The 23,200-nt window shown below is 40.7% G+C and overlaps 1 protein-coding gene across 6 annotated transcripts in view; it reads right to left on the reverse strand.

Annotated features, from left to right (window-relative positions):
- PTPN13 (protein tyrosine phosphatase non-receptor type 13) overlaps nucleotides 1-23,200 on the reverse strand; it is a 399,005-nt gene that overhangs the window by 124,897 nt on the left and 250,908 nt on the right. For all 6 annotated transcript variants that reach the window (XM_073541467.1, XM_073541487.1, XM_073541500.1 and 3 more), the window contains 9 exons: nucleotides 21,194-21,281; nucleotides 16,914-17,133; nucleotides 13,577-13,651; nucleotides 13,321-13,495; nucleotides 11,270-11,423; nucleotides 11,057-11,195; nucleotides 10,199-10,351; nucleotides 2,115-2,297; nucleotides 1,260-1,422 (listed from right to left, as the gene is read on the reverse strand). In XM_073541467.1, the coding sequence (XP_073397568.1) occupies nucleotides 1,260-1,422; nucleotides 2,115-2,297; nucleotides 10,199-10,351; nucleotides 11,057-11,195; nucleotides 11,270-11,423; nucleotides 13,321-13,495; nucleotides 13,577-13,651; nucleotides 16,914-17,133; nucleotides 21,194-21,281 (1,350 nt within the window). The remainder of the gene's footprint in view (nucleotides 1-1,259; nucleotides 1,423-2,114; nucleotides 2,298-10,198; nucleotides 10,352-11,056; nucleotides 11,196-11,269; nucleotides 11,424-13,320; nucleotides 13,496-13,576; nucleotides 13,652-16,913; nucleotides 17,134-21,193; nucleotides 21,282-23,200) is intronic.

The following is a 23,200-nucleotide window of genomic DNA, read 5'->3' on the forward strand; positions in this document are numbered from 1 at the left end:
CTAGACGTGTGTGGCCTCACTCAATGAAAATGAACACAGCGAGGCCGGGCACGTCTAGTCGGAATGTGGCCAGAAGCATATAAATCACATACTTGTGCTGACATGACTGTACATCGGCAAGGGAGAATCCTAAAAGTGTGCAGTGCATTCGTTGTGAGAATTCAGAAGGTGCAATGTCAGGATTCAGCTATGCAGGTTGCAGTGTCATCACATGGACACTTCCCTCATATGCGATTTTCATAGGTATGGTCCTGTGACAACGAGCTTCTCTTCCTGCTTCTCTCAGTTTTTTTACTGAACATTGAGAGCATTAGGAAGAGCAGCTCGCAGGTACATGGCTAAGTGTGCAAGTCGCATATGTACTTGGGCGGGGGGGGGGGGGGGGGGCGCCGAACCGAATTCTTGCCCCGGGTGCCAGAAAACCTAGATACGCCTCTGGGTCCAGATATCCTAATGGTTTAAACAAAAGAAATGAAATTATGTACCATTACTAGCAGGTTATTTCTAATATACTTTTTTAAAAATTGTATATCTGTCTAAATTCTGTTTTATGTAAAGGATAAAACGCAAATCTTTACTCTTCATAATGAAATGTACACAGGACCTTAGTGTCGAATCCTGTGATTGAATTCTTTCATTCTATTGGTCTATGATTTGTATAAGACTTGCGTCATTATATTACTCTGCAGCTGTGAAAAAGATCCTGCTTGGATCAAAACGCGTAGCTGATTCAGTGCCTCCCAGCACTTCTGCTTGCTGCGGGGAGAAAGCCGACATGCTGTTATTTTGATTTTAACCTAATAAAGCAAGGAATTTTAAGAAGCTGGAACGACCTTTTTTTTTTCTTCTGCAGTCGCTCTATGTGACTGCAGACTGTTGAATGTTGACATCATGCGGTGCACACGCTGCCATGGTTTCTTGGTAATGATGATGCAAGTGACTGCATGATGCTCTGCATACCTGCAGTCATGTGCCAACTAGATACATTCGGCTTATCTCCATAGACGCCGAATGAGAGTCTTTGGCATGTGTCCATAAATATGCAAACATGATCTCCCCTTCACATCGACAATATGAGGGAATTGTGACAGCGAGCACACCACACACTGTCAGTATTCAGCAGCCTACAGTCACATGGAGTGGCGGAAAACTTTTGTCCCAAATTTAAGCTAAAAATGTGATTTCCCTTTTAATCATGAGGGTAAAGGGCTAACCAGATACAATAATAGGTACATAGGTACAGACTGTATCAACATTACCAATATCTTGTGTCTCCTGACTGTTCTGTCTGGCTCTCATCTGTAGCTGGAACTTGTGCTGAGAAGAACAGAGGTGTAGGAGATACTGGCAGGTCTTACTGCTGTCCGTTTGGAAAACATGTTTGATTCCATCTGATGTGTTTTGCAAACTTATTTTTTTCTTCTACAGCCAAAAAAAAGAATAGAAGAAAAAATTACAATTCCATATGGTATTTTTGGTCAACAGGACATTAATAGCTTACATATGTCTGGTTTAACACAGGAAGTCTGAGATTTCAGCATGCTTCATTTCTGTTCCCTGTTTACTGCACAATCTTGGGAAAAAAGATGAAACAATGAAACGCGTCAAGACAAGTGTTGTCAAATTGTTACATATTGCATAGAATTTCTGCCTAGGTAGAGTATCAATAGGGAATTTCTATAATAAGGAGCAAAATAATAAAACACAGATAGCTGTCGGCTGAATGTCTAATGTGCATGTGTGAGGACTAGGTTTCATTGATTGTGTTCCATATTTTAGAATAAGCCAAACCCTGAAGCAGAACAACTGTGAAGGTTTCTGATGACATTTCCTGCTCAGTGCATGGAGACATGTACAGATTTAAGAAGTGCAGCCTCAGGCTTTGGGCCTATAGCTTCATGATATGAGATCTTAGCTAGTAGTTCAGATGCTGAAAACAGTATTTATATCTTTAGGATGCACTAAGGGGTCTTTTAATGAGAAATCAACTAATAATCACTCATTAATATTGCATCAAAAAATAAAGAGTAGAGGAACTGTATATTGTTACTGTGGGCCAGAAAAGTGTAGACATCATACATATCCAATGCTGACACAGGAAATTTCAAACTTACAGTAAATGAAATCTTCTTGGTTTCTCTCCACGGGAATCGCAGGACTGGAGTCCGAGTTCCATTGCGGACCTCAAAGATGAGAACTCCCTTAGGACAGATGCCAAGAAGGATGCCAGTCTGGGACTTTTTCTCGGGAAACACTCTATGAAAATGTACACCATACTCCTGAAGTCTCTGGCACACCTACCAAATTAATGAAGACAAGCTATGTTGTTAATGCTGAACAATAGTAATTAAAATAGAGATCAGAGGAAAATATGCCAAGTGTGAAATGTGCACCATAGTACATAATATGAGTTTACGAAGTATGCACGTATCATGTGTACAACCATATGTAAAGCAAGGGCCCAGACTGTACCCCCAAGGGAGTGCTTCATGACTCAGGATGTTTGCTAGACCTGAGATGTGTGTGCTAAGGGGTAAATGGGGTATAATGTTTATGGAGCGGGAATATTAAGGGGAGGGTGATCGGTAAATACAGGGGCATGGCGCTTACCTGATTGTGGGGGGTTGATCTTCAGTAAAGGGTATTTAAGGGCTTGTCTTTAGAGGAAGACTATCTTCTGTGGTGGCCTTTGTACCCGAAACATCCTGCCCAACCGCCTTTTTTTAGATCAATTACTTGAATATTATTTAGCGAATTTGTTTTGTAATCTGTCACAGCAGTTGGCATAAAAGGAGGGAGGTTTTGAAGAAGGTTGGTTGCACTTAAGGATGAGGAAGCCCAGTGCAGGGATAGGCAACTCCCATCGTTTTCAAGATTCTTACAGAATTGTAAGCAAGTTCCTACTGGTCTAGGTCTCCCAAACTTTGGATTTTTTTTCTCCACTTAAATAAAAAAGAACCTAGACATGTTTGTTGTCTATGAACTTGTAATCACCTGGATAATCATAACGGCAGGTCAGTTTCAACATTTAGTGAACATGGTAACAAAAAAACCTGTGGAACTGCACTTTGTGTTTGCAGTTTCACCACACTTTGAATTTTTTTCTGTTTTCTAGTACACGATATGTTAAAACCAATGGTAAAGTTCAAAAGTACAATCTGTCCTGTAATAAAACAAGCCCTCACATAGCCATATTGACCGAAAAAGAAAAAGGATATGGCTCTGGGAAGAAGGGGAACAAAAAACGAAAACTCAAAACTGAAAATACCTCTGGTGATTAAGGGGTTAAAGAAGTTGTCCACTACTTGGACAACTCCTTTTCATACTCCACGCTTGGCCCAGATACAATAATAAAGCTTACACTCACTTCCCGTGCCGGCGCTGTTCCCGTGGTGTCAGCACTCGCTCTCCCCGCGGCTCCCGAATTGTTGCTGTGACATGTGACCCCGACGCCCAATCAGTGCTGGTGTAACTATCCCTGCCTCCTAATGAATTGAACATGAAGAGGAAGTCAGAGATCAGCTGCAGCCCGGACTTCCTCTTCCTGTTCGATTTGTACGAAAGTATAGACAGTGAAGCCAGTACTGATTGGGCGTCGGGGTCAGGCGTCACAACAACTGCACAAGAATACCAGGGAGAGCGAGTGAAAACACCGTGGGAACGGCACCAACACTGTAGGGGTGTATAAGCTTTTTAATTTTATTGAGGCCAAGCATGGGGCATGAGAAGGAGATGTCCTAGTAGTGGACAACCCCTTTAAGAAAAGTTTTCCCAAAATGCTTTTATAAACATAACATAAGAAATGTAGCAGGTACTCACAATTCCCAGGTTGCCTTCTCTCCTCTGCCATTCTGGTCTTAAGTCTTTTGGCTTCAGCAGTAATGTCAAGTCGATAGCTCACATTACCACTGCAGCCAATCACCAATGTAGATGGCAATTTCTGTCAAGGTCAGTCATAGGCTGCTGCGGTGATGCTACATTTCGATGTAAGATCATCATTGCAGTCGAAAGACTAATCAGTGGCCTTGGAACCGGGGAGTTTGAGTATTTGTTCTGTTTACTATGTTACATGTATAAAAGCATTTGGGCTCCACTTTTCTTAAAATGAATATCTCCTTTAACCCCTTAGTGACGGAGCCAATTTGCAGCTTAATGACCAGGCCAATTTTTACAATTCTGACCACTGTCACTTTATGAGGCTATAACTCTGGAACATAACGGATCCTACTGATTCTGATATGGTTTTTTTCGTGACATATTGTACTTCATGTTAGTGGTAAAATTTCTTCAAAATTATGTGCGTTTACCTATGAAAAAAATGGAAATATGGCAACAAAATTTTAAATTTTCAAACTTTTAATTTTTATGCCCTTAAATCAGAGAGATATGTCACACAAAATACTTCATAAATAACATTTCACACATGTCTACTTTACATCAGCACAATTTTGGAAACAATTTTTGTTTTTGTTAGGAACTTATAAGGGTTAAAAGTTGACCAGCGATTTTTACAACAAAATTTACAAAACCTTTTTTTTAGGGACCACATCACATTTGCAGCCACTTTGAGGGGTCAATATGACAGAAAATACCCCAAAGTGACACCATTATAAAAACTGCACCCCTCAAGGTGCTCAAAACCACATTCAAGAAGTTTATTAACCATATATGTGCTTCACAAGAACTGAAGCAATGTGGAAGGAAAAAATTAATATTTAACTTTTTTTTTACAAACATTTTACTTCAGAACCATTTTTTTTTTCACAAGTGTAAAAAGAGAAAATTAACCAAAACATTTGTTGTGCAATTTCTCCAGAATACGCCGACACCCCATAAGTGGGGGTAAACCACTGTTTTGGCGCACGACAGGGCTTGGAACGGAGGGAGCACAGTTTGACTTTTTCAATGCAGAATTGGCTGGAATTGAGATCGGACGCCATGTCACGTTTGGAAAGACCCTGATGTGCCTAAACAGTGGAAACCCCCAACAAGTGACACCATTTTGGAAGCTAGACCCCTTAAGGGACTTATCTAGATGTGTGGTGAGCACTTTGAACCTCCAAGTGCTTTACAGAAGTTTAGAACGTATAGCCGTGAAAATAAAAAATCATTTTTTCCATAAAAATGATTTTTTCACCCCTAAATTTTTAATTTCACAAGGCTAACAAGAGAAATTAGACCCCCAAAGTTGTTGTGAAATTTGTCCTGAGTACTCTGATACTCCATATGTGGGATTAGAAAAACACTGTTTGGGCACACGTCAGGGCTCGGAAGCGAAGGAGCACCCTTTGACTTTTTGAACGCAAAATTGTCTGGAATCAATGGTAGCGCCATGTCGTGTTTGGAGACCCCCTGATGTGCCTAAATAGTGGAAACCCTAACCCGAACTCTAAGCACAAACTTAACCTCAACACACCCCTAACCCCAACCCTAACCCCAACCCTAACCCCAACACACCTCTAACCCTAATCCCAACCCTAACCACAACCCTAATCCCAAACCTAACCATAATCCTAACCACAAACCTAACCCCAACACACCCCTATCCATAATTCCAACCCTAACCCTAATTCTATCAATCAATCAATCAAATTTATTATCGCCAAGTACATATTACATATATACAAGGAATTCTTTGTGGCAAAGAGGCAACATAATATATAACAACAGATACAACAAGTAACATCTAACAAGACAGATACAGTGTATAGTCTACACATGACGATTTAATTGTTGAACAGAGAGTGGATAGAAGCTGTTCATATGGCGGTTGGTGCTGCATTTGGGGACTCTGAAGCGACGTCCTGAAGGGAGTAGTTGGAATGAGGAGTGTCCCGGGTGAGAGGGATCGGATGAAATTTTCAATGCGTGGGATCGAATACTCTTATCATAAAGATCCTGGATTTTAGGCAGGGGGGAACCTATAATTCTCTCTGCTGTTCTGAAAGTCCTTTGTAAGCGGAGTTTGTCATGCGCAGTGGCTCCCCCATACCAGACTATCAGAGAGGAACAAATCACAGATCTGATGACAGCATTAAAGAATAAGATCAGCAGATTCTTAGACAAACCATATCTTTTCAGCTGACGCAGGAAGAACATCCTCTGTTGTGCTTTTCTTATAACAGCATCCACGTTTTTCCCCCATTTAAGATCATGAGAGATAACACCAAGGAATTTGGTCTCTGTGACCCTAAGAACCACTTCGTCATGGATGTAGATTGGAAGTATCTCATGTTCATCTTTCCTAAAATCCACAACCATCTCAGCAGTTTTTTTAGTGTTGAGTACAAGATTATTGGCTTTACACCAGTCACATATTCTTTTCACCTCACTCCGATACAAGTCTTCAGCATTTCCCCTCATGAGACCAATCAGTGTCATATCATCGGCAAATTTCAAGATTTTTACTGAGTCTGCTGAAGAGATGCAATCATTCGTATAGAGAGAAAACAGTAACGGGGACAAAACACACCCCTGAGGTGCCCCGATGTTTGTGACCAAGGTGTCCGAAGTGAATGGTCCAACTTCTACACTCTGTATCCTGGCTGTCAGGAAGTTATAAATCCACAAGCATAAGTTGAGAGGGACTCCAAGAGCTACCATTTTCTTATGAAGTAAATTCGGATCAATGGTATTGAACGCTGAGCTAAAGTCCATGAAAAGAATCCGGACATATGAGTGCAGTTCATCTGTATGATCCAAAATGTACTTCAGTGCCAGATTGACAGTGTCGTTTGCCGAACGATTCTCCTTATAGGCAAACTGAAGCGGGTCCCATAGCTTCTGCGTGAATTTTATCAGGTGGGACATCATAATTCTTTCAAAGACTTTCATAGCTACAGATGTGAGTGCTACTGGTCTATAGTCGTTCAACTCAGAGGATCCCACTTTTTGGGGACAGGGATAATTGTGGAACTTTTCCAACACTGAGGTACAACGCACTCTTTCAGTGACACATTGTATATATTTGTCAGTATAGGGGCAAGCTGGGTACCACATACTTTCAGACACATTGGAGATACACTATCAGGGCCAGGTGCCTTTTTGACCTTAAGTCCCTTCAGGATGCGTATCACCTCTGCCTCGGAGATCACTACTTGGGTGTTGCACAATGAATGATCTTTATATGAACAGACTGAGGAGCTTAGAGATGAATAGCCACTGTGTGTAGAGCTTGCCTCAAATCTGCAGTAGAATTCATTTAACTCTGCTGCCAGACTTCTGCTGGGGTTCACTATAGTGGGGTGGCTTTTACAATTGGTGACCTCTCTTAATCCTCTCCATGCAGATCTAGTATCTTTTGATGAGAACCTTTCCTCCAGAATCTTTGCATACTCGTGTTTGGCTAACTTGATCTCTTTAGATAGCGAGTTCCTAAGTTTCTTGAATTCGGTAATATCGCCTGCTTTATAAGCCTCCTCTTTTCTCTTACGGATCAACCTGACTTTATTTGTAAACCACGGCTTGTTGTTTCCCCGACAGTGGACAGATTTGGATGGAATAAACGTGTCTTCACAAAAACGGATATATGAGGACACTGCATCAACCCATTCATCCAGACCCGAGCATGTTTCCTGGAATACCTCCCAGTCCGTGCATTCAAAGCATGCTTGTAGTTGCAATTTTGCCTCCTCAGACCATGTCTTCTTTGTATAAACTGTAGGTTTGGATGTTTTCAACCTTTGCCTGTCGGCTGGAATTAAATGAATTAGACAATGATCTGAAAAGCCCACTGCTGCTCTCCTCACTGCCCTGTAGGCCCCTTTTATGACTGTATAGCAGTGATCAAGCGTATTGTTCTCTCTCGTGAAGCAGTTTATATGTTGAGTAAATTTGGGGAGATCCAGGTTGAGTTTTCCTTTGTTAAAGTCCCCCCATTACGATCACAAATGCTTCTGGAGATCCTTTTTCCCATTCTGATATTTTGCAAGCTAATTCACCAATAGCAGCTTTAACCGATGCTTGAGGGGGAATATATACTGCAACCAGAACCATAGATGAAAACTCTCTTGGAGAGTAAAATGGTCTATAATTGAGTGCAAGGTACTCTAGATCTGGAGAGCAACCTTTTCCCAGTATGTTAACATCACAGCACCAGCTAGTGTTGATGTAGAGACATACCCCACCCCCCCTTTGTTTACCTGAAGCTACACAATCACGGTCAGCTCTGTAGATAACAAAACCAGGTAGATCCAGACTACAATCAGGGATGGTCTCATTCAACCAGGTCTCAGTAAAACAAAGAGCAGCTGAATTGGCCATATCAGATCTCATGTTACAAAGTAAGCTCAGATCCTCCATTTTGTTAGATAAGGAACGGACATTAGCCAAGTGGAGTGAAGGAAGAGCTGTTCTGAATCCTCTCCTCCGAAGGCGTGCCAGGACGCCTCCTCTCCTACCTCTCTTGCAGTACACCTCCACAGGTTTCACAGAAGTAATGGATTTTATGTACTCAATTGTTGAATTAGCAATCATGTTCCAAGAAGGGGAGTCCATGAGAAATTGCAGATGATTCCAGAATAATAAATCGTCCCTTGAAATCATAAGAGTAGGTTTACAGAGAGCAGTGGCCATGATTACACTCAGCTTGTAGCTATAAAGACTGAACAGTCACAGCTTAGCAGAGTTAAATGTACAACTTTCCATAAAGGGTGCTCCCAGCACTGCTGGGGGGGAGGGCATGGGTGCAACAAGACAGGGACATCAGGGGACACACCAACAGTCAGTCCAAACCTGCCCAGCTCACCCCTTCAGCTCCACCTGGACCACAAGATATCCAGAACATCTCCAGAACCGCACACTCCACCAGTTTTCCTATCCCGGGATCATCTGCTTGCTGGAAATGGGTACCAGTTGTAGGAAACTTGGCAGGCAGCCAGCAGCTTCACTCTCTCCCAGCTGAAACCAGGCACGGAGCTCCACGAGGACAGAAAGACACCGGTCCCAGTCTCCACACTACTCCCAGCTCTGCCGAATCCTGTAGCCCTACAACTCCACATGGACCACAAGATCTCCAGAACAACTCCAGCACCGCACACTCCACCAGGTTTCCTATCCTGGGATCATCTGCTTGCTGGAAATGGGTACAAGTTGTAGGAAAGTTGGCAGGCAGCCAGCAGCTTCACTCTCTCCCAGCTGAATCCAGGCATGGAGCTCCACGAGGACAGAAAGACACCGGCCCCAGCTGATCGCAGTCTCCACACTACTCCCAGCTCTGCCGAATCCTGTAGCTACGCAATGGTGAGTGAACCAAAGGGAGAATTAACAATTAAACGGGGAAAAAACTAAAAAACTCAGGAGCCTCATGCCAGAGCAGCCATCTCTCGGCGCTCCTCCTCCTCCAACTCCTCCTCTTCCAACCCTAACCCTAATTCCAACCCTAGTCCTGATTCCAACCTTAATTCCAAGCCTAACCCTAATTCCAACCCTAACCCAAATGGAAAAATGAAAATAAATATATTTTCTTTATTTCAATTTTTTCACTAACTAAGGGGGTGATAAAGGGGGGGGGGCTATTTACGATTTTTTTTATTTTGATCACTGTGATAGGGTTTATCAAAGTGATCCAAATGTACCATGAATGAAATCATGCCGGGTGCCGGCCGGCAGATCTCAGCAGGCGCACTGCGCATGCGCCCGCCATTTTCTTCCCGGAAGAAGATGGCGGCGCCCATGGAGGGGAAGCACGCGGGCCGAGGACCAGCGGGTGGGAACGGGGACCCTATTTCTCTCTCCTCTGATGTGCGATCACATCAGAGGAGAGAGAAATTAAATGACACATCGGACTTTTTTTTTTTAACAGTAATCACAAAAGCGGGGTCGGTTAATACCGACCCGAATCATGTTCTCTGGGGTCTCGGCTAACCTCGGCAGCCGAGACCCCGGAGAGATTCCGACGCTGGGGGGCGCTATACACTTTTTCCACAGTGCCTTGAATTAACGGCACTGTGGTTTAAGTACCCTTAACTACCACCGTCAAAAAAGGCGTATCGGCGGTCGTTAAGGGGTTAAGAAATGTAAGACAAAAAAAAGAGTCAAGGAGCAAACATATCATAAGTCTCATGACTGATAAACAATGTACTGCATTTCAATGCAAATCTTTCCAAAGAAGTTGAGGGAAAAATATTCAAGGTTCTGGTATTTAGGTCAACAGGTCTTATATAGTGAAAAGAGAATGAATACAAAGAGATTTCATTACTTTTAAGAATTCAATTTCTGTTTCCTTTTCTGAAGCTCCAGCATAAGTACTGTGCAGCCTGGGCAGTTCTTCCTTCAGGTAAGAAAGATCCAGTCTCTCAATTACTCGAGCGGGAAGGTAATGTTCCATCCGAAAATAGGCCAAGCCATGAACCTGAAAGTACAAAATGGCCCATTTTCTGTTAAAACCTTGATTAGTAACAAATGCAGTTTTTGATGGTTCCTGCTCCTGCAAGCTTCTTCTCAGTTCCTTATTGGTTTGTTCTAAGGTTTGCAGTAAGGCTATGTGCACACGGTGCGGATCCTTCCGCAGATTTTTCCTCGCGGATTTTACTAAATCCGCAGGTCAAATGACCTGCATTTTTCCTGCAGATTTAGTGCGTTTTTTGTGCGGTTTTACTGCCGCTTTTTGCGGTTTTCCACCTGCAGATTTGTAGAATGGACCAGGTGGAAAACTGCAGCAAAACCGCACAAAAGAAGTGACATGCTGCTTTTTTTTATTCCGCACGAAATCCGCGAGGAAAAATCCACAGTATGTGCACAGCGGGTTTTTTTTTACATAGCCAATAATTGTACTGTACATCATCTGCAGTTCTGCTGCGGATCCGCAGGGCCAAATCCGCTGCGGATCCGCAGCAGAATCCGCACCGTGTGAACAGAGCCTAAATCAAAATAGGTTCCAATACAAATATGTTTTACATTTTCTTAAAGGTCAAATATTAAACAAATATTGCCAGTATTTTTTTCTTTTTGACTACTAAGACTTTCCATAAAGCATATAACACAATATCTATGAGAATATTTATATATATTTGAATCAAAAGTGAATGAAGAAAAACATATAGCTGCAAGATCTTACATCTGGATGGTAGTCCCCATATTCTGCTTGAAGAGCCAGGGATGCCAGAAGCAAAGCTGTCTCATCATCACAGTGTAGACGCTCCTCTAATATGTCTTTCCTTTGTTGCAAGTAGTACTGGTGACGAGTGAAGCTATGTCTGGACAAACGGACAGAAATAGTCAAGGGGACAGTCCCAAATATGTTACATATATATGAAGAAAATATGCTTACTGTATAAGACTGACATCATCCACAAAGAACTTAACACGAAAGTATAGGGTGAAGTTGACCCCAGTTTTGCCTTTCTTTTTGGTGTCTTCCTTCCAGCCATCTGGAGCCAATTTAGACAATTTTTGGTCAAGATCAATAAAGAAACATTCAGTGTCTGGAACAGATAAAAAAAAAATACATTATCTAAATGGCATGTACAAGGTAAACTTATTTTATATCTTATTTTCATATTGAATGACAAAAAAATATGTAATGGCAGGCATAATCGATCTAGGTCAGCATAGTTTTGGAAAAACACAAACCGTTCGGATATTACTCCTATTTGAACTCTGTTGGTGAACACACCAGGAAAGCTCTTTAGATATAGGATAAATTTACCCACCAAGGACCAAAACAGGGTCCTTTTGACTTCCTGCGGTTATTATGCACGACTGTACTTTCCTATACAATGAAGTATTCTATTTTTGCATTGTAGCCAAAGTTGATGTATGGATACACAACAGCATCCGTAGGAAGTGTATGTCAGGAAAACGCCCAATTTATTCACCTGACTTGACAATATAGACCACAACTATACACTCACTGGCCACTTTATTAGGTACACCATGCTAGTAACGGGTTGGACCCCCTTTTGCCTTCAGAACTGCCTCAATTCTTCGTGGCAGAGATTCAACAAGGTGCTGGAAGCATTCCTCAGAGATTTTGGACCATATTGACATGATGGCATCACACAGTTGGCGCAGATTTGTCGGCTGCACATCCCTGATGCGAATCTCCCGTTCCACCACATCCCAAAGATGCTCTATTGGATTGAGATCTGGTGACTGAGGAGGCCATTTGAGTACAGTGAACTCATTGTCATGTTCAAGAAACCAATCTGAGATGATTCGAGCTTTATGACATGGCGCATTATCCTGCTGAAAGTAGCCATCAGATGTTGGGTACATTGTGGTCATAAAGGGATGGACATGGTCAGCAACAATACTCAGGTAGGCTGTGGCGTTGCAACGATGCTCAATTGGTACCAAGGGGCCCAAAGAGTGCCAAGAAAAAATTCCCCACACCATGACACCACCACCACCAGCCTGAACCGTTGATACAAGGCTGGATGGATCCATGCTTTCATGTTGTTTACGCCAAATTCTGACCCTACCATCCGAATGTCGCAGCAGAAATCGAGACTCATCAGACCAGGCAACGTTTTTCCAATCTTCTACTGTCCAATTTCGATGAGCTTGTGCAAATTGTAGCCTCAGTTTCCTGTTCTTAGCTGAGAGGAGTGGTACCCAGTGTGGTCTTCTGCTGCTGTAGCCCATCTGCCTCAAAGTTCGACGCACTGTGCGTTCAGAGATGCTCTTCTGCCTACCTTGGTTGTAACGGGTGGCAATTTGAGTCACTGTTGCCTTTCTATCAGCTCGAACCAGTATGCCCATTCTCCTCTGACCTCTGGCATCAACAAGGCATTTCCGGCCACAGAACTGCCGCTCACTGGATTTTTTTTCTTTTTCGGACCATTCTCTGTAAACCCTAGAGATGGTTGTGCGTGAAAATCCCAGTAGATCAGCAGTTTCTGAAATACTCAGACCAGCCCTTCTGGCACCAACAATCATGCCACGTTCAAAGGCACTCAAATCACCTTTCTTCCCCATACTGATGCTCGGTTTGAACTGCAGGAGATTGTCTTGACCATGTCTACATGCCTAAATGCACTGAGTTGCCGCCATGTGATTGGCTGATTAGAAATTAAGTCTTAACACACAGTTGGACAGGTGTACCTAATAAAGTGGCCAGTGAGTGTAGACCTCTTTCCACTAAACACAGTGCTGAAGGTAAAGAAAGGAAGACACTACAGAATAATATATATATAGTTAGTATTTTGTATTATATTTTTTCTTGTAGCTCCACTCTTTAAAGCTTAACTTTAATTTGAAGTTGAATAGGTAAAATTATTTCTTCAATAGGAAAAGTTTACCGTAAATATACTGTAATAATGATGAACATAAAAATAACATACTTGATATTGGAAGAAAATTATTGGGCATATAACCTACCTTTTAGCATTGCAAAGGCAAATAAATGGTGCTCAACCAAGCCAATGTGAGCAACCACCATGTCAAACACATCTTTACAGGTAGACTTGACATCACACGTTAACTCAAGCCTCTGTCCACTAAGGAGGATGATGTTCACTTTCCGTCGTGCCTCATCATTCTTTCCCTTTTTAGTCTTAAAAACAAATAGTAAAGTTATAAGAATGCAAAATAATTAATAATTACGAAGAGACATCAGAAAATCAAGATTCCTTACCAAAATTGATTGTGGGAGATCCAGTGAGACACAAGGTTCTAAAATCATCTTTTCAAACTCTGGCCCAAAAAACTTCTGAAGGGGAAAAGATATGTAATGTTTACAATGATAGTTGTATTACAAGGAATTACAGGTACTGCAGAAGAATTACATTTCTGTGAGGACATAAATTTCAACCTCAACATCTTCAACTATTAGTTAGTTTGAAAAAGACATTTGGGGCTGAGATAGAGTGTAAACTTGGACTGGACGATCTTAATATCCATCTAATTTATTAAGATGGCTCATGCCTGTTCATGGTTAATCTTTACACGTCTAGTCTAAGATTAAACCATCTGAGTTGGCTTACTTTAGCGTACTAAGTCATACCAAATTGTGACATTATTTTACATACAAGTTCACAATTTAGACTATGTCCCCTCACTGAGTGTGTCTTAGGCCTGTTTCACACTTCCGTTTTTGACCATCAGTCAAAATCCGCCGTTTTTAAGAAAAAACAGATCCGCCATTTTTTTTTGGCGGATCCGTTTTTTTCCCCATTGAGATGCATTACCGGCGGATCTTGACGGATGGCCATCCGTTGGATCTCTTTTTTTTTGCGGATCCGCCAAATTTTTTGCGTCCGCCGACATGCCCGGACGGACCATGCAACGTTTTTTTGCTGCAGGATCCACATTTTAGAGTGCGCATGCCCGGAGGAAGGAAGTCAGACGGAAATTTAACCCTGAAATCATTTCTGGCAGACGGAAAAAATTCTCTCTCTCTCTCGCTGCAGTTCCTTTAAAATTCTTCATTCATCGGATCCGTCAAAAAAAACGGTCCGGTGGCATCAGTTCACATCAGTTTAGCAACGGATCTGCTTTCCGCCATTTTGCCAGATTTTGACTGTCACAAAAAACTGAAGTGTGAAACAGGCCTTAGACAGATAAATGTGGTGCAAGACATTGGAGCAATTTAAGACCGAATTCTGAAGAATACAGCTTAGTAAATCAGGGCTATTGTATTTATAATGTAATAAATTTATTGCAACATTTCAACTTCCATTTCATTCAGTAATTGCTTTGATGAGCTTCATTAATTCTGACATACCTGAACCTAAAAAAAAACAAGTGACCTATGAGAAAGAGTTTCTAATAATCTTCTCTGGAGCAAGTTTTAAGTGCTGACCTGAATACCTTTCAGAATCAAGACAATCCAAATATGATCATATACCTATGCGAATTTGTAGATGAAAGATACATGCTGAACAGATTCCAGAACCATTAAAATTTACTGGGGAAAGGAGTGTTGTGGTTGAAAGAAATTATCTCAAATCCATAGGATAGGTCATCAATATTAGATCAGTGAATTAAGATATACTTCCAAGAAAAATATTCAGAATTAAGAGTCCTCAGTGGTTGATACCATTTAATGGTTAACTGAAAAGATGGTAACACATTGCAAGCTTTCGAGACTACTCAGGACTCTTCATCAGGCTAGACTAATACAAAATCTGAGGAATCACATATATATACACAACACAGCACAGAAAAAATGCAATAGATAAGACAAGTGACGTGAAGCAGAACTATCTTTATGGAAGAGGGAGAAACAAATATTGGACCAGTTCATAGATAAGGAGTCTGGATATTTTGTTGTCCTCTGATTGGGGTCTCTTAATGTGTTGTGATGCCCCCACAAGGTCTTAGGAGCAAATTCCTTAATTGATGTAAAAAGACATAAATCCATGCGACACATTCATTCCAGCATTGAGAGTGTTTAGGTCATCATGAGCTTGTACTCACAGACTCTTCTCTCTCTCTGAGATGTGAAGTTACTTTTCAATACCAGTAATTTCATATCCATGGTGTTGTGATCAAGCATACAAAAATGTTTTGCCACAGGTAGATCCATTCTTCTTTCTCTTATTGTCTGACGATGAGAATTCATCCTTGTTCTAAGCTTTTGCCCTGTCTCCCCCACATACAGACCCCCAGTTGGACATTGCTGGATATACTTCCAGGAATCCCAGAGAGAATGAACGGAGCAGTGGGCGTTCTAATAGGGATAAAGGTGCCCCATACTGTGTGACTGGTGTCCTATACACTGTGCACTACATGGATCTGTGTGACTGGAGTCCTATACTCTGTGCACTACATGTATCTGTGTGACTGGAGCCCTATACAAGTCTCATCCATGTACATTTATAATACTAGGCAATCTGTCCCTCCATAAATGATGTATGTGCGAGTGGCTTCCTCAGTATTTTGCACTTGTGCTTCCTTTGTCAAGGGGCTGCTGCATCTTGCAGAGCATTAATATTGTGTCTTGGTGTTGGCACTTCATTCTCGAATACTCTTTTATATGGGCCATAAATTATCTAATTATTATACTTTTTCTATCAAGGAAGACATCTAACATATACACATTTCAAATATACTAAAATGACGCATCCGTGCAACCATCCTATGTTTGAGCTCTGCCAATCTCCGCTCTCTTCTTGTGCACGTTCCCACACTACAGGAACAATGACAAGTCTCTTCATTAAGAAGACGTCAGTACACCATTAAGTGCTGCAGGTAATTATGAATGTGCACACAAACGAGGACACCTGCAATATTTACTTTATGATAAATGGCAAACTACGACTTCTCACCATATAATGAACTATGCTTGGCATGAATATTAAAATGGGTGGTAAGCCAACATGGGTGGGGTTGATAGTGTGCCATTTTATAATTTCACTGTTCTAGGAAAAAGGATGATAAATTAAATTGGTCACATTTAACATGCTACGCTACCTGTGGACAGCACGTTACACATTAAGAGAAACTAAGCAGAGATATATACATACCAGTGCTGTGCAAATTAATTGGGACAAAGCATTTTATAAGTAAAATCGTAAGTTGGTTACCAGCCAGTGATTCAAACCAGTTTTAACTGCTTTAAACAGGCACTCACACCTGTTCAAAGCAATTAAAACTGGTTTGAATCACTGACTGGTAACCAACTTACGATTTTACTAAAATGCTTTGTCCCAATTAATTTGCACAGCACTGTATAGTTTAATAAGAAAGTGTTGGGTGTAACTTGGCATATATTACTTTAGATTTTTGCTCACTCTAGGTATATCTGTTCAGTCGGCTGCAATCTCACTATACATAGTCAGAGAAGGCTGTCAATCACAGAGAGCCCACTGGACTCCAATCTGTTGAGCTCTTCCTACTTTATACTAGAGGACCTCAGTCATGTTTCACAAGATTGCTTCCCTTAACGCATACAAGTCACAAATTTTTCTAAAATCATTTTTCAGTGATCACTTTGCATTCTAAAATAAATTCTTAAATCAAATCAGTACCCTTAATTTTCTTTGTGTCATAGTTGTTTCCATGGCAATTTCTCGTATAGGATCCCGTGTGAGGTCCAACATAGATGCTCGAGGCAAGTCTCCTGTATACAAGTTTAGTCTGGATTGTTTAAAAGCCATTTTGGCCTTCATTTGAATCATATCTTCCTCTTGTCGTCTGAGCATTTCTTGATTGATGTCACCTCTTTCTGGGGGAGTTTCATACTTAGGGCTGCAATGGTAAAAAGAAAAGGACATACTGAAGCATTTTAGCATACATATGCTCATTTAAGTGCACTTTAGCAATACTATTCATCAGAATCGGTGAGCTGTAGTACTATTTATGGCCACTACACAATGTACAGAGGTGTTCCGCTATTGATGCGTCACAACCCCTTTAATCATCACTGATCTACTATCGATGACATATTCTAAGGATATAACATCAATATTGACGTCCCAGAAACCATTTTGTATTATCTAGGTATGCTATACTTGCTTACACTGCACATACAATTGTAAGAAGAAATATTATTATAGTTGGATATAGTACTCAATAAATTGTTCAACTGAAACACAGTAAGGTAAATAAAACTCCAATTTAGAGACTGAAACAAAATCAGAAGTGTTTTATAGTTGTATAGTGTCCATAAGACCCAACAGGTGACCCTACAGGCCAAAATTCTATTCTCATATACATACAATGTAGCTCCATCATATTAGCATCTTTATAAATCTTTCTGGAGTATTTTCTGGAGACAAACTCTTGGAAAGCAAATCTGGCATGGAAGATTAAAAAGGACCTGTCACTTGCCATAAATATGGATATTGTTTTCTGGTCTAAATGCAGCTGTTCTTCTGAATCTCCAGTTTTTTTCCTCAGCCTATTCTTGAGATACAGCCCTCTCTCTTCCTTGAATCTTGTCAGATAAGGTGGCTGAATCTAAACTCTCTCAGTGGTCTTCTTATGAAGCATTCACTCCCCTATGACTAACAAGACTAGATTTACAAATATGGCGCAAAAAAGAGGAGGGGGCATATCTGAGAAACGGAATGGAGACTAGGGAAAAAAATGTAAAGAAAAAAACCCACCGGATTCCAACAATCAGTGCTATTTACACAGGTAAGGAAATACATATTTACGATAAGTTCTCTTTAACCCTTGCGCCTTCTTCCAATAGACATGACTTTTTTTCTTTTTCTGACAACATAGTCATACTAGGGTTTATTTTTTTGCGGGATGAGTCGTAGCTATGATTGACACTATTTAATAACCATTCAAGGTACTGGAAAAAAGGGAAAAAATCTTATGAAAACAACGTAATTCCATTGTGCCATAGAGAAAAATTAAAAATCCATTAGGCATCTCCAGAGAGGGGGGGACATATCACCATCACACTCAACATATGGAATTTATTGTGGCTGAGAGAAACTAATTATAGCTGGGGAAAAGAGAACGCTAATTATAATTAGGAAGGGGAGAGAATTGACATGTCAATCTCCATTGAAGTAAGGGCCTCCGGCAGGAACAGATAATTACAATAGGGAGATTTGCTGGGAAAAAGACATCAAGTCAGAGATGCAGTTACACAGAGGCGAGGAAGTACGAGAAAGTATGCTTCCAAACCAAAGAGCTTCCTCTGATCAAACAAATATTCAAATAATCTCCTTTGACGTTTTGGAGCAAGTGATCATTGATGAATATTGGAGTTTTGCATCAATCAGATAATTATGGAAGATAAATAATCAGCCTCATATTGAAGGGACGGACATAACGTATTCACTAACATCACATTAAGGCCATTCCAACGACTCCATCTTAACCGTCCGATGGTGCTATACAGACCATGTTTCATATTTATAGACAAATAAAATTGTGATAAGAAAAGGGGCGAAGATATCCTTTAAGTTGGGAACCTCATGGACATAATACATCCAACCCACAACCCCAATGTGAGCTCATCAAGGGAGGGTATGAGGATGTAACTTGATAAGAAGCAGAATTTGGGTGTCTGTCTTTGTTTATTCTGGAAGTCACAGTTTACTGTGAGAGTGGGCCATTTTCCCAATCGCAGTGCTTACCTCCATAAAAATAAGAGCCATTCCATTCCTACAACATCAAGATTAGTAACTCTCTTTCGTTATTCCTTTTTATTTTATGCAATTGTATGTTTTGCATTGTTTTGTACCCATTTTGAATCATCTTTGAATATTTTTATAAACACTGCCAACCTTTCTACATTAAATATATAAAATGTAATTGTTCTGTTCCTCTTGCTCTTTAAACCGCACCCCTGAAGCCATACGTTATCTGTAATCGGTGTCCAATTGGCCTGTATAAACGATTGGTGCTGGCAGCTAGTAATTGTCCTGATGATTGGAGGCAGCGGAGTTGCATTCCCCTGGCAAATTGGTGACAGCAGTGGGATCTGTGTGACCCCCTGGGCTGTTATCCTTGATACATTTTTAGGATTTTCTTTTTAAGGTGTTCATTGTGTGGTACAAATGACCAAACAAAAAGAATTCCCCATGTCAGTAAAATTAAAATAACAAAAGATATGATGGGCTTTTTATTTATTTATTTACTTAAAGTGATTGTTCCTTTTTTAAAAATTTTTAAAAAAAAAAATGGCATTCCCAGCTACAGCTTATTATAAAACAAAAAAACACTCTTTACTCAACGGTCCCGGGTGCAGTGCTGAGTGACTGGTTCTACACTCGTGTGTCCGGTATTGGCTACTGCACTGATGTCACATAGATGGCACATCGGCCTATCAGTGAACTGCCCGCACTGTCGACGTGATGTCAACTCTGCAGCCAATACCAGACACTAGAAGCAGCACCAAGTACTTAGTGCTGGATTCAGGGGAGGCGACGAAGAATTTCTGAAAGAGGACAACCCCTTTGAGTATTCAAACAGATGTTCAGATTTTTGTTGATACAGTACAACATTTTTACTTTTATTAATATTAGGGAAAAATGGGGTGATTCAAACTTTTTTCCATGTTTATACATTTTTTTTTTTAAACCATAACTGTAGCTCCCCCCCACAACCATGTCACCGGGGCCAATGAGAGACGGCTATCACGCAATTTAAATGGTTGAACGTCAGTGCTCTAGACACAGCAGATAAAGGAAGATGCCAGCTATGTAACAAAGCCAACATCTTCCTGGTGTTGTGAGGGCTTAGATCATTCTAAATGTATGTAATGTGATCACAAAGGGGTTAAGTACTAAACATGGATCACCTAACAGAACACCTCTATCTACTCACTTATCCAATCTCCATAATACTTAACATTGCAGTCCCTTTCTGTCCAGCCGTAGAAAGGAGTAGTTTGGAGCACTATGATTTTGGCCTTAAATATACCGAACCTTGGTTCCCATTAGATTTCCCTGCGCTCTTGCACCGGTAAAGTGAGTATGACAGCGCTCTGGACTGAAACCTCGCCTCTATTTACTGTACAGATTTGCTTGCTCCAGCTGGCGCCTTCATATTCTTATAATACTGCAGCTGGAACTTTCTTACTCTTTGCCAATCCCTACTAGAAACATGTAGTTGAGCTGAATGTGAGTGAGGAGGTTAATCCTTACTAGAAACTATAAATCACGAAGAAAGAAAGAAAAGATTCCAAGCAGAGTGTCATTGCCCTCAAACGTGACTTAAGTATGAATATGGTAATGCTCTATATCCCTATAATAAGCTTTTTGTAATGAGAAAGACTAAGTTTACATTTTTACTGCTTTTTTTTTAAACATTTTGGATTTTTTTTTTTCATATTAAGATCTTTCTAAAAAACCTAAATAGCTAATTTTGTAATTTATGGCTATTTCAGACTCATACTTTCTTACTTTCCAGGAAGAGTTTACAGCAATTTACTTATCAGAGGCAGGGGAGGTGTTATAATCATGGATAAAATCTGATGAAGTGTGAAAATTGCAAGATTTCTAATTTTATCTAAATCACTATGTAACTCAAAACCCTGATTTAAAAGGGTTGTCCAGGCTGAAGTGACATGGAAGGTCTGCAATCATTCCATGTGACTGCAGAGCGCAGAATAATGACAGTGTGCGATTCTACTGAACCATTAACCAAGAATACCAACAGTAAAAACTGTATAGGTCCGTATACTACTCAGTAAAGTGCATGTGCCCGGGAGCTTTGCACATCTGTTGAGCGATCCATGGGGATCTCTGGACCTGGACCTCACCAATCTGCAGGACATATAAGGGGTCTAACAAATAAAAATAAGCAACATGATAGTTACAATTCCAAGATAGTAACAGCCTACCTTAAGGCATGCTGTGCACGACTTGATTCTTCAGTTCCCGTAAGAACTCCTGGTGAGTCATATCCTCTCAGTCCTTCAGCGCTTCTCCCTTGTAAAGAAACAGTAAACTTTATTAATGGTTAACCCTTATCCTGATTAATATATGCATCAAGTTACTATAAACAAGTGATTGTTCTCCTATAGAAAAAGACTATCATAGACCTAAAATGTCTGTCAAAATGTATGGCTCAAATTGTTTTTCCTAATTACTAGCGATTAATTGATCACAATATTTCATCTAAAAATAAGAAAAAAAAATGCTCCATAGGAATTTTTATCCAGCAGTGAAATATCATCATTATGATGTGCAATTTGGCAACTGAATGGTATAAAAAAGCACCCATCGGTTTGGGCCATTTTAGGATTTTGATTTACATGGTTACATTTATTTGGAATGCTACTTGCCAATTGTGCTGTTAGATGACAAGCAATCATTCATCTTTGATCAGCTTACGGCACCCCTTGGTCTTCCGGCAAATCTCCATCCCCAGTTAATTGCCAGATTTAAAGCTTAACATATTCAGTACTTTTTGTATTTAGTTTTTAGAATTACAATCAAGTTTTGGTTTTCACTACAGAATTATACAGTGCTAAGTACATCTTGAAAGGTTTTCTTTTTTTATACATGATGTATCCGCACACCTGTAAACAGATTGTAATCAATAATTTAAGCTGCTTAGGTATCACAATAAACAGCTGGCCATACACTAGAAATGTTGGATGGCCAAAACGCAGCCTTCAGGGCCTCATCATACAAATTAGACTATCCCCCCGATAGTTGATACCAAGTTGATGATCTGGCATGTCCGATTTCGGACTTTTGTTCTCTAAGAGATAAGCCACTGACAGAGATGTCTGCCAGTGGTTGTCTCATAGAGAACACAGGAGCACTCGGCAGAGCGAGCACTCACTCCTATGGATGGGACTGTCAGATAACCGCCAGCTGGACCATAGTTTGGCCAATAACTATCCTATGGGCCTTCTTCTTGCCTTCAGGCCATGTTCAGTTGACCATCAGTGCTTTTTTCTGAAGCAAACAAGCATTATAGATAGGGCAGCATGATGGCTGGGTTAAAATCTCACCAAGGAAAACATCTGCAAGCAATTTGTATATTCTCCCCATGTTTGTGTGGGCTTCCTCCGGATACTCCAGTTTCCTCCCACACTCCAAAGACTGATACGGACTTTAGATTGTGAGCCCCAATTGGGACAGTGACGATAAAATATCTGAAAAGTGCTGCAGACTATGAGAGCACCATATAAGCAAACCATAATAATAATAATTACAGGTACTGGCTGATGGAAGATATTTTTGAAAAGGTTAATCTACTGTCTTAGATTTTATTGATCTTTGTCATGTGGAATGGCAGTCCTGCATCCAATTGATTGATGCCCAAATCAGATCACAGAGGCAGACAGACATTGATCCATTGTTTTCACTGAATTGCTATTTTAAATTACGGTAATGTTACTCAAAACAACTACGTTTGTAGACCATCAATGAACAGAAAGTCATTTAGAAACAGTCACTCTGGACAACTTAAAGGGGTTATATGAGACATTGCTTAATTTTTTTCATCAGAGCTAAGAACTTGCCACTAGGAAGTTGCTAAATACCTGCCCATTCTGCCCGGCGTAACAGCTCACAGCGTTCACAGACTGTTCCTTCCTGCTTTCGATGAAGTAACATCGACAGAGTAAATTCTTCTCTTCCGATCTGCTCTGTTGACAGGTCGTACCAGTCAATGTCATGCTGACTGACAGCCAGCTATTGTTACCTAACTTCCAAGAGCCAGCTGTCAATCATCATGACACCCCACTGACAGAGCAGACTGAAAGAGAAAGACTGTTGATGTGGGGTCAAAAGAAGCAGGAGAATCACTGCCTGAGTCAGGAGAGATTGTTGATGGGCAGATGAGGCAGGTAGTTAGAAACTAACTGTATGTTCTTTGCCCCATAGAAAAAGCA

Source organism: Dendrobates tinctorius, unplaced genomic scaffold, assembly GCF_039654945.1.
Source record: "Dendrobates tinctorius isolate UK_male_01 unplaced genomic scaffold, ASM3965494v1 ptg000011l, whole genome shotgun sequence".
In the NCBI taxonomy this organism is placed as follows: Eukaryota; Metazoa; Chordata; class Amphibia; order Anura; family Dendrobatidae; genus Dendrobates; species Dendrobates tinctorius.